This window comes from Odontesthes bonariensis, chromosome 2, assembly GCF_027942865.1.
Source record: "Odontesthes bonariensis isolate fOdoBon6 chromosome 2, fOdoBon6.hap1, whole genome shotgun sequence".
In the NCBI taxonomy this organism is placed as follows: Eukaryota; Metazoa; Chordata; class Actinopteri; order Atheriniformes; family Atherinopsidae; genus Odontesthes; species Odontesthes bonariensis.
The window spans coordinates 15,011,674-15,028,591 of NC_134507.1; the positions used below are offsets into that span (position 1 = coordinate 15,011,674).

The 16,918-nt window shown below is 39.3% G+C and overlaps 1 protein-coding gene across 1 annotated transcript in view; it reads right to left on the bottom strand.

Moving 5' to 3' along the window:
* The window catches only part of hpse2 (heparanase 2), a 55,087-nt gene that overhangs the window by 19,109 nt on the left and 19,060 nt on the right, over positions 1-16,918 (bottom strand). Inside the window, exons 4-5 of the mRNA XM_075478261.1 lie at positions 3,163-3,336; positions 1,129-1,300 (exon numbers count right to left, since the gene is read on the bottom strand). Of these exons, the coding sequence (XP_075334376.1) occupies positions 1,129-1,300; positions 3,163-3,336 (346 nt within the window). The remainder of the gene's footprint in view (positions 1-1,128; positions 1,301-3,162; positions 3,337-16,918) is intronic.

Consider the following 16,918-nt stretch of genomic DNA (forward strand, 5'->3'; position numbering starts at 1 on the left):
ACTGCACCAATTAGTGTCCTCAGTTCCCAAACATTTAAAAAAAAGTGCTATTAAAAGGAAGGTTGATGCAAGACAGTGGTAAACAACTTATTTTCTTTTTTTTTGAGGGTGTTGCTGGCATATGCTGTTGTATATTTCTAAATACAATTAGTGGAGAAAATAATTTATTTTGTTTTTATGCCTAATAAATAAAGATAAAATGAATGAACAAATTAAATATATTAATTTCTGCTGCATTTTAAAAACGTTTTCTGGAAATGGAGTTTGTACATCATAAAATGTGTTTTACTTTCATTCGTTTACTTTTTATATCCCTTTGCGCATCTGTACCCACCACAAGAGGTTATCAATAAATGCTTATATCTGCTTCGAACAGCACTGTTCTAATAATCTAATAATGTACATGCACCGCTTATAGATGGTAAGCAGGCACACATACATATTTAAAACATCTTTTACATCTTTCCACATGATCAAACATGTACATCTGTTGTAGATATGCTATCATCCGACAGGCTGATTCCTCTGAGACTATGACATATCTTAAGTAAAGCTAAATACTCATTTCAACAGTATCTTGTCAAGAAAATGTTTAATATTGACTCAAGCTGCTTTTCATTTAAAACCTGATTCAAATCAGTTGCTGTCCAGATGATGAAAAGAAAAAATTGTAAACATCGAAGTATTAATGACAAACATGATGCAAAACTTTATACAGGACTGCTTATTGGCTGCAAAGGTATCAACAAGTGAGATCACAGCGTCAGGAGCCACAGGCTGCAGTTGAGAGCCTGCCGCTCCTGAGTCAAGCCAAAGCTGCTGCAGCTCCTGGCTGAAACCAGCAGGTGGGATTTTGTGCCGTCACATTATCAGTCAGATGACACTTTATTTAGGCTGACACGGTATTAGTGGAGTTGAGACCCTTAAACCTGCAGACTTGAAATACATAAACACTGAGCTCTTCTACAATGTGTGTGTAGGTGTGTGTGTGTATTAAACAGAGTAAAGCTCCGTAAAGTCTCAAACTGCTCCAGCATATTTTCCACTACCTTCCCCCTTTTTTTCCCAGCAGGATAGCCTAACAAGGAGTGGAATCCTGGCCAATCATTGTTGTACTCAGTGACTCACCCATCCAGCAGCAGCATGGCATTTTTTCGGGGTCGTCCTGCGTTGGGGCCAAAGAGGTGAGCTCGGTGGTAGTAGCGCACAGACTGAAGCAGGGTCCGAAGTTTGGTGTAGTCCTGAGCCAACTGAGTGCTGTTGACGGCACGACCCATCAAGCTGCGGTAGGCATTTGGCTCTGTTAAAAGGAGATGCAGTACGATGAGGCAGAGAGATAGTGGGGAAAGGGACAGGGAATATTGTTGTTGCAGTCTGATCCTGCTATCTAAGTGTATTCAACAGTAAAGAAAAAAAAAAAGGATAATTGGGCAATTCGCAGTAATACGGACGGTTGGACTCAGTGTCAGGGGAATGGTCCAAGCACACAGGGTGGCCCTGTAGATTCAATAAAACAAAGAGCGAAGCAGCTAGTTCACCCAAAAAAGAAGAGCACTAAACTTTTGAAGACCTACTGCTGTTTAACAACTCAGAGGTTTATTTTCTACCTTTCATTCAACCTCTATAAATTTGCTTTGTGACTGCGCTGCTTGGGCGATTTACTTGAAATTATTGCTTTTGCAACGGTTCAAGTCCTCACAAAAATGTTTAAATGTTCAGATCAATGGGTTTTGAATGTTACCTTCGGGCTTAGGCTTAAATAAAGAGTTTCTACTGTGAGAGTCATTACATATCAAATAAAAACAAAAATTTATCCCTGAATAAACCCTCAGGTTATCTTTAAACTGCCTCATGCTTACAGTTAACTATCAAATAGAGTAAAACCATAACAAAACACCCTCACTTCACAAGCAAAAACATTTACTACACAGTGCTGGAACTACCATCCTAATTATGTGTTAACTATGAATTAGAAATGATATGTACTAATGTTGGCACAGTATTCATTCAATGTTTCTGAGCATAAAAGGTTTCCAGGAAGCCAAAGACAAAATGTCAACTTTACATGTAATGTTGGAGTTGGCTCGGTGCTGTAATTCAGTTAGTTTAGGGTAACAGTTTAACTAAAGATTGTTCCAGAACTGTTGCGATTAGTATTAGATGGCTAACTCTTCCTCACATTATTTATAACTTTATAGCACAGCTTTAGATCTTCAGATGCTGCATCTGACCCACATTAATTCTGTGGCATGACAGGGACCCCAAACATACAGCCAGAGCTCCAGGTTACATTCACAGCAACCAGAAGAACAGGGAATCTCACAGCGGATGGTTCCCACAGAGCCCCGATCTCTCAAAATTACGGAGTCAGTCTGGTGTTACATTAAGACACAGAAGCAACTGAGAGAGTAACTTGTAACCTGGCTGTTATGTACTGTACCTATTGTTCATTGGATTATGTAAAAGGCTATCTGTGAAGTAAAAAATTATGAATGAGATTAGTTTTGAATGTATTTTTAGTCCCTAAAACTTTGGCTCAGTCATAACTAAATAGAAAAAGTTTCCTTTGCACAAGGTAAGAGCTGTCAGAGATGTCGATGATGCTGTTAAATTAAATGCGCAATGTACTGAAATAAAAGATTTTATAATTTACTTAGAGCACAGAGTTAAAGGTGTACTCTATTTAAGAATAGATTCATGTTGACTCCTAATGTTGATAGGGTTGGGTGCTGTTTGGTATCAAGGTGAAAAAAAAAAAAAAAAAAAAAAGCTCAGGAAAAAATGGACTTTAAAAAAAAATCTGTTAAGCAAGGTACTTTATTCAGATAAAACATGTTTAATTTTTCAACTCTCAAATTCTGTCCCTCGATAGGAAATAACCACTACAGACACAATTTACAATTAACATCAATCTTTCTTTATAATGAATGAATCCCACCCTGCAACTCTTGTTCTAAGTTGAAATAAATTGTATCTTATCTTGCATTGCGCCTCTGTACGAAAGTGCAACCAAGGGAAGAGGGGCTTTTTATAAACTGTTTATCAAAGTCAGAAAGGTGCTGTAGCTTGTAAAAAGCACACTCAACAACTTAATTTGTACTGCAGACCGTAACCCTTAAATGACTACTTACAAGGCAACATGTGTTATGCTGCTGTACTGACCGTTGCCCAGCTCCCAGGAGATGTTGTACTTCTTGCCAGCGCTATACTTCAAGAGGCTCAGCGTGGACGAGGTGTTCCAGGAGTTGTCTGGGTTTCTGTGCAGCGCGTTGAGCCCCAGAATCAGGTGCAGACCAGCACAGTCGGCAAAGTTGTACAGTTTGTCTAAAGACCTGGCTGGGAAAAACCCACGAAGCAGTTGTAACTTTGATTCTTTTCATTCATCTGGAATCATATAACCTTATGAACATGATGGAAACCATGTGGAACTAATGGCTCCACTGATACATGAGCTTCTCATTCTACAAGCTTGAGTATAGCTCTAAGGTCATATTTAAGGTGCTTTCTGTACCACGGCTACTGTATGTATATTTGCAGCCAATTGTTTTCTTGATTAAAAAGATAATGGAAAACTGGCACAATTATTCTTATTAACTACAAAGACTACAAAGTAAAGTCATGGATCTGTGTCAGAGATGTATACAAGACAAGGAAGAACCAGGGGAAAGTGTGTTTTAACAAATGATGCAACAGATACATTTGTATTCTAACTGAAGTTAAGTTCTACTTAAAGAAGACATGAGGAAGTTTTTAAAAATAATTTTGACAGGTACATTTCTGTAAATCTCAATGGCAAAAAAAATAATTTTGGACCCTGAATGCATCCATTAAAAATGTGTTGCTGTTTTACTTAAGCTTATCAAAGCCCTTTTTTTTCGTTACATTTGTCTGATGTCATATACCAGGAATGACTTTTTACTCAGAAGTTTTTATGTCGTTTATCTGCAAATACATTTCTGATAACTGCGTGTTTCCAAAATGAAAAACAATTGTAAAGAGAAAGAAAATAGAAAAGAAAATTTCTCACAGCACCATAAGCCCAAAACTTTTTATTGACCCATCAGTGAATATCTCTATCTGACTATTCAGCGAAAATGGAAATAGATTTTGCCTGAGCAGGATATCTGATATATTAACAGCTGCCAAAAGGACATTTGGTGACCTCCTTTTTAACATTTTATATTCTTTTTCTGATGGAAAAAACCCCAGAAAGCTCAGTTCCTGTTAACCAGCTAGTCATGGCCCGTCCTGTCTCACGTTTCCCTCCGTGCAGTTTAGCCTTGTCGCTGCTGTCGCAGTCAGTCATTGACTCAGTCAGTCTACAGGACAAGAGGTAACTGACCTGCCCGTGACTAATTCATTGCAAAGTACTTTGCAGCAGAAAAAAAAAAAAAATGCTGTGGAGCGCTTTGAGAAAGTCGTGCTTTAAGTTCATACACTGTTATTAATAATGAAAATAGAAACAAATCAACATACTCCTTTTAGAAGTAGGAGTAAGCCATATTTAACTTTACACTACGCCGAAGATAGTTTCTTAAAGCATTACACGCGTTCCCAGTTCTAAAAAAGCCTAACAAAACTCGTACAGTTAAATCTAAGCATATATGCTCCCAAATGTGTTGGACAGTCAAGGGCTTAAACATGAAGAGTTGCTTAGAATCAGGCGATTTGGGTTAAAACACTCGAGGTGTATTGCAACCAATTGTTCACAAGTTGTTAAACCTTGTTCTTGTGCATGAGTCTCCATTAGTTTACAACAGCAGAGTTTCTTCTTCAACAACATTCAGTGAGAATCCAGACAGGCTGATTTTCCCATCATGGACTCCTGTGGTGTTGTGCCTCACAAAGCATCAAGTGCCGGACTCTTCTGCTCTGCAGCTGACTGCTCGCTCACGTTAATGTCTGCTGTCTCCATTAAACAATCTTCTCCCCAAGCCGGAAGGGCTATAAGGGCCCACCACAGATGTTGGTATATGTGAGAGTTCCAAAAGCATTTGTTTATATTTTAATGTGTGACTTCAAGTTGCTCATGGATACCTTGGGCTTTTGTTTTGAAATTTAATCTGTTTGGAGTCATTCCATTAACGTAAATATTACCCTGAACTGCGACTCTTACTTCCTAGGTTCAACAAGAACCAGATGAGGACTGTATTGATCTGGTTACTGATATGTTTGGGACCAGCTGAGCTGGCCAAAATGATACCTTCTCCCAACACAGAGTGAACACAAAAGCAGAGAAGGCTTGGGTGCATGTGAGGTTATTCTACTGGATTTGTGTCAAGCTGGTAAAATTTGAAAGGTTTTTTTTCACAAAAAAGAAAAAAAAAACTGTCTGACCCTAAAACAAGAACATATTTGAATATTGAACAATGCCTATTAATTCACGCCTGGGCTCAGATGCAATTTTGTCAGCATTTATGGTCAGATTTTATTTCCAGCAGAGCGATGGTTATTTATAATCCAAAGAGTAAAAAGAGAGAACAGAGAGCTTGCTAGTTGCACCTGGCATTAATCAGCTATCGGCAGGACAAAGCCTGAAAACAAAAACACACTCGGAGTAACAATAGTCTCAGTGCACACAGCCCTCTTCAGAAGCATATTTCTCCTGAATAAACTGTCTGCTCTCCATCTCATTAATAACCACCAATAATGCTATTATCATAACCGCTATTACCGTAACTCCTTCCCTCTGTGGTTAAATCAGACCGGTGTCTGTTTGCAGGAGCAAAGTTGAGGGCAGCAGGACAGAGAAAGTAGCGCCAGATGTGGCTGTCAGGATGAGTGATTCCAGGCCTTTCCTCACCTGAGATCTGAGCAGAAGGCAGCCAGCCTCACTGCTCGAGACACAGTGAGTAGGCCTGCACACATTATCAAGGCATTATTAGATGCATCGTGCTGCTGAAAATACTGCTGGCAAGTCCAAGAGCAGCGTGTACAGTTAGAGAAATGTCTGTGCACAGTTCTTTTGTCGACTAGACAAAGGTTTCTTTTTATGCGTCTCTAATTTTGAAGAACAATGAAGACGGCAAAAAATGTTTAGTAGTGCCTTATAAGTATTAAGTGGATCTTATTTTTTATTATAATATCAACAAGAATGACATTCAGAGAAAGCAGTCCCCCACCAAGATCAAAAAAACATAGAATAATCTAGATTAGCAGCATCCTGCTGACAAACAAGCAGCACTGAAAACACACCTCCACTCTGAACTGGTGGAAGAACATGAAAACTTGGGAGTTTTCGAATAGTGACAAATGTAATACATATCAGTAGCAGCTGAAATAACTAATCAGCTGGTTTATTGAAGGAAAACTATCTCATATTTTGAAAACGAATTAACTGACTTAACTGTTCAATGATTCTCCACCTGTCCATTACAGTAATAAATTGAATGTTCTGGGATTTTTTTACTTCGGGTTTTGGTAAAGCAAAACGTAAACATTTTGGGCTAGGCCACTGAAACATGGATCTTTCGACCAACTTTGACATTTCACAGAGAGAAAAAAAAATGAATCGATGATTCAAAAACTGTTGCTCAAACAGAAAAGGAGATCAAATATTTGTTGAGAAATTTGGACTGAAATTAAAACCAAATAAAGCCCAGGCAGTTGACCGTTTTGATACTGTATTCAATCATTAATTCCTAGGAGGCGCTGGTAAATATTATAGTGCAGCTATGGCCAGGAGTCTGTCATATTCTGGGTAATCAATAAAAAAATTCTAAATTCTCTTAGCTGTCCACCCACTTAATCAAAGTTTATACCCTTAAGACCACTAGTGAGCACTTACTACAGTTTCTGTTTCACACAATAAGAACAGCGACTGAAGAGGGATGTGCTGCTTTCAAACAATGACCCTCTATTATTTTCTAAACAGACATACAGGTAAAAAATCCTTCATGCCTACATGAAATTACAGCCTTCAAATGGTGCCATGTCAGCGATGCATGATAACATCTTTGAGTCACATCTTTATTCAGTTTGTTGTTCTTATACATCAAAACAAGTCTTACTTTGCAATATAGCTTAAAATGGGTCTCACATTTTCTTAATTACACACACCACGAAAGCCTTTGCAAAAGGTCAGACTTTATTCACTAAGCTACAAGCTTCCCTTTTATCTTCCAAACATTATGGCCAGAAACAAGCAAAGCAAACCCAGAAACCAGTGTGTTTGTGTGTGTGCATCTGTTGGCGTGCCTTTGTGTGTTGTTTGTGCGAAGCGGAAATAGTGGGGTCTGGATATTGTCAAGCTGTCTATCTGATAGAAAAGCCAGCTCTGTGAAGCAGAGAGGCCGCAGCATCAGTCAGCGCTATGCCTCATTTCTGCAGCTCTGCAGATTCCCTAAAAACACTGAGGTGCACATACATCTACATACACTGGGTCTGTATGCACTCGCACAAACAGTGTTTGCTGGTTTGCATACCACCCATGTGAGACAGATAGCCACTTTACATTTCCAACGAACCTGCGCTCGTCTCAGTGGCGACACCTTCGATGAGTTACTGCTCGATTATTAGACAGGTGTATTTTCTGTCTCTGCTAGTGTGGCTTGTAATTGTGATTAGTTTCACTTTCAAGCGTCAAAAATCCCTTTTATTGAATCCTCAGTTAGGAATTGCATAGCACTGTTTCTTAGCATGAGACTGACTGATCTGCTTCTGGAAATTGTGGAAAGTGGCATTAAAAGTTAAGAAAAGTAGCTCGAAAAGATGTTGTTTCAGTAAGGCGGAGGTAGTGTAATGAACAAGATAAGGTGCCCCCATCACACCCAGAAGTTTGTTCTTTTTCATTATTCACCATTTGTATGAAACATATCTGATTTGTATTTCGTTTTTGTAAAACTCTAAGTTAAATTAATAATTGTAAATGCGCCAGCTAAAATGTAAATGTAAATGTTTTTACTTACAGCTGTAATCAAAAACAATGATTTTTTTCTTTAGATTTCTTTTGATTCAGCTGTGGGCACGAGTTGAATTTAAAAAAGTTAACTAATATCCTTTTAAGCTTGAGAGAAGAGGGAATCCTGCCTACAGCTATGCAGAGAACAAAAGACTTTCCTCCTTCCCATTCAAATTCGTCTGATTTGCTAAAACAATTCTTGTTTTGAACTTCGAAATTACATTTTTGAATTGCTAATATATTCCTACATTCCTAATCATTCGTGCCTCGGGAGGAATAAATAGCCAGTGGAGCGTTTTTTGTTTTGTTCCCGGTCTCATTCAATACAAAACATTACGACTTACAGCCAGATACTGCCATGGAAAATGTCAATTTGGATGTTTAGTCCCATCAAAGTCAGTCTGGAGCATACAAGCGTGCACATGCACATGCACATGCACACAGACAGACTTGTGCGCTGCTCTGGCTTGCTTCTAAAGCCAAATCAAAACCCAATCCTCAAGAGATGTGCAGACAAGGAAGAAGGCTGTTTAGAGAAATTAATTGTGAGCCTTTTTTCCTGTTTGCGGATACACTGTGATTTTCCAAACCGAAAAAAAAAACACATGCTGCACTCTAACTTCCAGAATTCTGAAAAAAATGCATCATTAACGTCCACAGCACTCACGAGCGCGATCTCTGTATGAAACTCAATACACAAATATGAGGCGATTTCATACTTTGTAAATGAAAAACCGTGATTATGAAGCAAAAATAGATGTGCGTGAAATTACATCTTGTCCATTACACTGTCCCCATGCATAAGAGATGCTTTTCATTTTCAGCTGTAACAGCTGTAACGACTCACATAACAGCGCCATAAAGTGTGCTGTAAAACATACATGCCAAATTTGCATTGTGAGCTTGGTGGAGAGCACAGTGGAAATGGCTACTCTGAGACCATTCATTAATCAAATTGTTCTAACCATGCCAGGGACAATTGTTGATGACAGTATTTAAGGTTTTACCAGATGGATGAAAAGCAATCCAACATTTATGCATAACACACACCACGTGCAGTTACAGACAACCACCACGACATCATGAAAGGTTAGTAAGTAAAACGACAAACTAGCCAGGAAAACCCAAGTGCAGTGCATTTATCATCAGTGCCTCCTTTATGGTTTCAATCTCTTTTCTCCACCAGCTTCAGCGGTTCATCGCCGCAACTTACTGCCGTATGTTTTTCATTGAACCAGTTCCTTCGTGGCTGCAGAGCTAGACACTGTGACTGAAACAAGGTCATCTCCGAACTGGCATTTCCAATTTGCAGTTCTTTCAGCAGATAGTCAAAAAAGTTCAAGAACAGCTATCGATGCAGCTTGATCCCTCATCCATAACCGGTATGCCAGACTGGTATAGTGTTACGGTCGCTGCACAGAGAGCGATTAAATGCAGTGTTTTTCTATGCTCGCATGGTGTATCTGCGACTCATCCTGACGTTAACTTGACACTGAATGGAAGGGTTACGTAGAAGGAAAAATGTGGTTCCAATATAGTGCGAATCTGTGCTGCCCTACCAGCATGTTGCACAGAGCCCAAAGCCTCCATGTTTACACACACACACCCATTCGTACACACACACATACACATACACACACACGCACATACAGCTCCACATGGACGCTTCTTTCATACAGAGTGGCTCCGAATCCAGCAAAACCATTCAGGTCAAACCACTTTTGTATTGCGGAAGAATGCAAGATATGTGGTGGGCACCTGTTTTCAATTCTGTTTGTAGAGGGGGACCGTTGTATGTCTGCATGTGTGTGTGTGTACGTGGGTGTGGGTACACGTGTGTGTGTGTGTGTGAAAACCAGAATGTGAGAGAGGGATTACCTCAATCTGTGAATTTGCTGTGACTAGATTTGCGTGTGGCCCCATTCCGTAAACCCTGTGTAAGGAGATGCAGAGCAAGTCGACAGGGCTGGTGAGTAAGATGAGTGGTATGTTAACACACATCGTTCTTGATGTAAAGTGCAACCACTCTGTGCTGATGTGAGCGTGTATGTGCGCTCCAGCCCAGGCAACAGGCTGCAGCAGACTACAAATCACAGACAGAGAAGTGGACAAAATAACATCAACTGTCTTTCACAGGCTTTGGGCCATGTAACTCAAACCATTTGTTGGGGGAACAGGGTGTGAGGGAAATGAGTATGGGGTGTGAGTGGTTTTCACATCTGTTTGGCAATGGTTGCTGTCTATCACTCCCTAATGGGAAAAGTACGCTTTTTCGATACTAATGACCTCAATGTGCTTGGCTTGTAAAGAAACAAGGTGTGCGGAAGTATTATTTTCCCAGGAGAGAAACATCACCATGTCTCTTCTTTTTGTTTGAACTGTGGAGCTACCTACAAACCACAACCTAACACAACCAAAGGGAGAGGAAATTTAGGAGCTGGTACCATGAGCCAAAATCTGTGTGGGACGGATCGCTCTATTACAAACTGACAGGCTGTTTAGTAACTATTGAATCCAACTGAAGATTCATCTTTGTCTGAGGCAAACAAACGTCTTAATTACACAGTGCTTTATGCATCCACAAGTTCTCCTTTGTACAATGCAGTCCATTTTATCCTTCAAACATTCATCCATTACACCAAGTATAACCACAAAGGTCAACCCTTTACTTTGTTAGAAAATGATTAAGTCATCTTGAAACTCCTCCGATATCATCATTTGACTATTGAAAGAAAATGAAACAAGGCATTTTGAGAAATACTATAATTGCTCCTTTAGCATTGAAGTCTGAGAGTGGACAGTTAAAGACACTTGACTGACAGCTGGGATGGCATGGCGCAAAAAAAACCAAAATAAAACAGCCACCCACAATCTAACCTCATTAACAAAATTTAAAAGAGAATCATTCAGAATGTTCACATTAACTTCACCCAGTGGAATCAATAGTCTCAAAATCTCCTGCCAGTCTCCTAAAGGGGAAAAATGAGTCAAAGATAAGATCGTGGCACAGATACACAAAAAACTCCTCAGTGGGCCATCTTATTTCTGAACGATCTCAGTTGCCACGTAGGGGGGTTCCACCACAGGAACAAGCAGGCAGTTTTGAGGAGACCTTGGCTGCTCCCTCAAGGGGAAAAGGCTTAAGGGTACTTCTGCCCCAAAGTACTTCTGTGAAGGCCTAAATACTGACTTAATAAACAAAAACTATTGTTGAAAACTTACAACTTAAGCAGTAACATTAAGAGCAGTAGGCTGCTGCTCTCTCAAATATCTACATCAACAATATCAAATTTGCAAGAGGCTGAAAAAGCAAAAAGCAGTCCTCTCCGCTGCTCATGTGTTGTTTGTTGCAGATTCATTGTTACATTAATAATTAACATAGCTTTAGCGTAAACTGAATCAATGTCAAGGTTCGAAGCTGTCATTGAATCATAATTATACCAATTATGTCACTCCATAAATCCACTGGATCCTACATCATAGTAAAAACAGAGAAACTGGAAAATGAATTCCTCCAAGTGTAAATGCAGAATTATTACTCATACTCACTCTACATTTTCAGTAGGTCGCTATCAGCTAAACGTGCTGTGACGACAAGAGAGAGGTGTTTGTCTAAAAAAAAAAAATAAATACCGCTGGCTTTCTAAAACATAAACTTAAGTCTCAAGTCTGAAATTAGGCAGATGAGGGTTGAACAGACTTTTTTCTCTTTTACTTTTAGTTTTCACGACATGGTTTTAACACCCAAAACATTCACGACTGTCAGACCCTAATTCTGCTAGTTTGAAAGCTAAGCATTAAAAGACCTGACATTTTTACAACCAGAGATTAGTAACAGTCGCCTCCGAAGAGGGCAGTTGTAAAGCTTCACTTCTTATCTGGTTATCCATCTCGTCACACACCTCTGCTGATGGTGTAATTGAGTACTGAATGCTTTGTAATAGCAGAGAAACATGAGTCATCTTCACAGACAAGGTAAAATAAGAGGGGAGATTTACCCGGGGGCTGTACAACCCTTGAACCATCAAAGAGCTTGCACTTAAACCAATGCATGCAGTTCTTCTCACAGAACACCTGCCTATTACTACAAACAGGGCGCAGATCACTGATTGCTTGAGTTCCTAACAAATAGCTCTTTTAACACCTTGACATGAATCTTGTTAGAAAAATAATAGGACTGGCAAATCAAGGGCAAACAAAACATTTGTTGGGGTTTAAAGGACATCTGCTACATTTGCAGTTTAAGAGGGGTATCTTTGATCCCAGGCTGTATGATGAATGAGGGTTATGAAGACCAGATCCAAAGCAGGGCAGCAATGCAAACACACAGCATCCCAGACTCCCTTTCACTGCTGAAATAATCACCATAATCACAGCAATCATCCTCCACTCTCAAACTATATCCACACAAATTACTTATGCTTCAGTTAAAGAGAGGGTCTGTCTTCAGCTGAGCGTGTAGAGCCAGATTAAACACTTACAGAATCAACATCTTCCATTGCAACAGATTTATAGAAATTCACACATTTATAATGTAAAACACTGGAAAAGGTTGCGAAATATTTTTCGGGAATACTGCGCTGCACAGTAGTGTACCGACCACACTGACTTTGCTATTTTGCAATGCCAATTTAATGACTGATAATGATTCAAATTAGATAGAATTGATTGAATCATGGGGTCATTTATGATTTTATGTAAAGTCTTAAAATTATTCGAGGATGAAACCTTTACAGATATGATCCCACATTAGTAGTGAATTTAAGCAAGGAAAATAATTCTCATACAGGGTCCCTTAAGATGAAAAATGACCAAATTTCCTTGTGTCAAAAGTCTTGTAATGTTGCTCTTTAAGAATAACATTTTTCTGGAAACATCTGTATGAGCAACAAGTACTTGAAAAAGCTTTGGCTTATTTACATTTCCTCAAAAGAAAAAAAAAACTGTCCAAGGTCATTTTTTTCGTTTTAAGTGATGTCCATGCGTCATTTCGGTGCAGTGAAATAATGACATCATCCCACGGCAGCAGAGCTCATGTTAAAGGAAAGAAAAATATCACAGTTCGCCTTCAAAATGATGGTTGGTCCCATTTGAGTTTTTGCAGCAACCCGTTATGACAAACTGTGATGGATATCTCTGCCAGATGTTTATGGAGAAAGAGAACGGGACTTTTTTCCTACCATTCATTTTAACAAATACCTCCCAAAGTCTCAAACCTTCTTCTCATCAGTCTTGCGCCGCTGCTGAGTTTCCTGATCTTGTCTGAAAGTCATCTCGGAACTACATTTGATAGCATATTTTCCCCCTCCATTTGTACTTTTCAGCGATATAAAAGACAAGCTGGCCGAGACTTTCGTGCAAGTGAGAATTTGTTATGTTTCATTATTAATGTTTTGGTCAATTAGTCTGTTTAGACATTGGATTTATGGGGTTTAGAAAAATGGCGCTCCGCTTTGGCGCTTTAACACTTGTGGTCATGCTTTCAACTCGTGCAAAAACCATATCGTACGCTAAAATGTTTGGAATCAATCACAATCACATTTTTATCGTTTTACAAATAAATACAATTTCATTAACACCCACTGAAGGAAACCTCAAAAATACATTGATCTGTCAAATTGTTTCTGTGGGCTCATCCATCAGAGTAAACACTTTTGTATTCATTTTAATTTGTTGATCTAATTTGCACAATCTAGACAGCATGGCATCCACTAGAAACCAGCTGTGACCATTATGACATTGTCGTAATGAGAAATACAATTTTGACATTTCAGTCACTATACTATATCACTATAGATAAGGACCACGACGGATGTTTTATGAATTTGTTTGGCCCAATCTAAACCGAAGGCAGAAAGATACGATGTGAATTTTCCCCACGAGGTAAACGTAAACACCAACACTCGTTTGATTTGTGAAGAAAACTGATTATGCATATAGCGTGGTCTAAATTCAAACTATTTGAGTAAATAAAGTACCTGCAGCCTTGAAGCTGAATATGGACATTTAGCAAGTCTTTGAACGGAGTAAACAATAGTGTGTGTACATGTGTGTGTTGGGGGAATCAATCGGGAACAGTGAAAGTGCATGCTTCAGCGAATCTGAAGTGTCACAGCAACTAGTCCTACGGGTTTGGTATAATGTTGGCAGCTTGTGGATCGTGATAAATCAAATCCCTAACACCAACTCATAGGGCACATACCCCACAACAACAGAGTTTGTAATGCGTGGTCATTGGGTAGGTGTCGTAAAGGAAATAAAGAAAAACTCCCAGCGTGCGAGACCCACACAAACACAACAACAGTAGATCATCTTTTCTGCTAAAGCAAAGAGCCTCAAAACCGTATAAGAACAAAACACACCATCAACTTTAGAAAGATACAGGCCATACAGCATCTAACATTAAAGGCATATAGCACCTAATAATCTAAGACAACCACCCCACCCCCCCAACCCATCACATTGTTCACATTGCTAGATCTGAACATATGATGAGAAACATGTTCACATCTAGTGCAAGTAAGATGTTTAGAGTTTCAAAACTTTTTCATGCCGGCCAGATTAGAACCTCCAGAGGGGTTTTAGAAGAAACGTGTCCCACATTAAACTCAATGTCTACTCTCAAAGACTGGAGCTATGCTCCAAATGCTTAAAACAAATATGTAATATGCAAAAATCACAGGAATCCAGAAGGTTATTTAAAATGTTTACACTGATCTCACATCTCTGTGAGTTTTACATTCTTGTTAAATGTTGTTCAACAAGACACTTGACTCACAAGAATATAAACGCAATAAACCTTTTTATGATATCACATTTGAGTTTTGATTCACTGTCATTTTGAAACTCTCAATTTCCAAAGAGTAACTTAGAAAACGCGGTGCAAGTAGGTAATAAGCATAATGAATGACAATTAAAAGCTCACCATGTAAATGGTGTGCAAATGATGGCGAATCTGTATAAAAAGCAGGTGATAATTACTGGGCATCACAGCAGTTTCAACTGCAGAGATCAGTGAGGTGCTGAGCTGCTAATGTCAGTGGGTGTGTACTGGCTCTATTCTGTGCCCATGTCTTCTCTGGACCTACATTCAAGGATTTTAAAGGCAGTACACCAGACAGACCAAGTATGCAGGGCCAGGTTATTAGTGTTATGAGTGTGGCATACTGGCTCAATCAAACCTGGGTTCCCTTCTGCCAAGGGAAGGACCAGGCCGAACCAAAGCCAGTCAAACATCTGCTCCTGTTTAGAGGTGTCGGCTCCTGCTATTCACAGCAAAGGTTCAAAACCTCAGAGAAAGATTTCACTTGGCCTCTTCTTGCCTGGGCCACTGCAAGCAGTCTTGTACACTCCCTAAGGGAATGCAAGTCTGAGGAAAATACCACCAAAAAATTCAATTCCACTTTTCTTTTTCATGCCTCACTCCTTTGACCGAGACGAATTTCATTACACACTTATAGACTCATAAAATTCTTTCAATAACATGGCGCTATCCCACAGACCGAGGTTCATTCAAAATTAAAAAGCCACAGAAAAAAAAGGCTTTGATGCCAAGTAGCTATAAGTGAATTGCTTCAATGCGAAACACTCGAGTCATTCAAGATTCAGGGTTCATTATATTGTCTAACATCGTTGAAACGTAAAGACTGTGTCCACTCATGCTGAATCCACATACAACTTCCCAAATAAATAGAAATACTGATTTAAAAATACTGTAAGAAAAGAAAGAGGAAAACCAAACCATAAAGGTGAAGAGATAAAACTTATGGTACAGAGAAAATGAAAAGAGGTGTAACTGGAAAATAGACAGATATGAATGTTCTCTGATGCTTTTCTTACAGGTTCCATACCCACTTCATGCACCATCAGTCAAACTATTTAACTGAACCAGAGATCGAATTAGATGGGGATCCAGGCAAACCTGAGAAATTATGTTTCATTTGCTCCAAATGTGACTGCCCACCCATCCTACCCCTGTTTCTCAGTGTTGCGTCACATGTTTCATTGGCAGTAGGTCTGTCTAGCTGTGTCCAGAGTGATTTTGTTCCCGTTGGATAAATTACACCCCTTGGAAATTAAAACTGAACTGAGAGCTTTCAGACCAGTTCACATTTGTCTAGCAATCCCAGGCGAGGACTCAACAACACTGCAGCATTCTTCATTTTCTTCCTTGACAGCGTTGTCTGAAGTTCACTGTGCACATGGACTCATGGGTTTCCTCAACATACAGCATTTACACTGTAGAAATATATGAGGTCTTTTACCTACAACCTTCCATGCAGTCTGCCTGAGTTGGAGCTATTTTGAGTTGGACCGCATGGAGAGGTTACCAAATCAAGATGTAATCTATTCAGCCTCCCAAAGATCATCAGGGATTAGATTACCAAAAAACTGGGATTCGCACTGTGCAATCTGAGTCACTGCAGGAAGAGCAGATGGTGCCGCAGTCTGCTGAAGAGACCATCTACGTGTGCCAGACCATTTTCTTTCCACCCATCTTTATTTCTTTACAGCACATAAACAGTTGTATGCTACGGTTCAGACGTAAATTGAAAGTGTTTCAAATACACAACCCTGTTTAAATAAAGATATGAAATAGTTTACATATTTTCTCTCATCCTGTAACCATCCATCAGCAACTAAAATCTGCAAATGAAGACCCAAGGTACAAATTACTGGATGTGTGCGACAACGGACAAAAACTGAAACAAAAACAAACACTTGCCTGTGATAAAGAACACTGTTTGATTACACATCAAATATTAGGAATCCATTACGACTCTAATGAGCTAATAAATGTTCAAGAATAGAGTGATCTCAAGTTGTAGCCAAACGGCTACCTGGATAAAAAATGAGTTACTATCCACGCAGCCAAGCTTTAAGTGGCTTCCATATGTGCTTGTCCAACTTTCAAACATGTTTTTTAAACCTTACAAACAAACATAAATCCAGGGCGTGCAGAGAGTGGGCACCGACTTAAAGAATCAAAGCTCTATCTGACCAAAACCCACAGTCCAT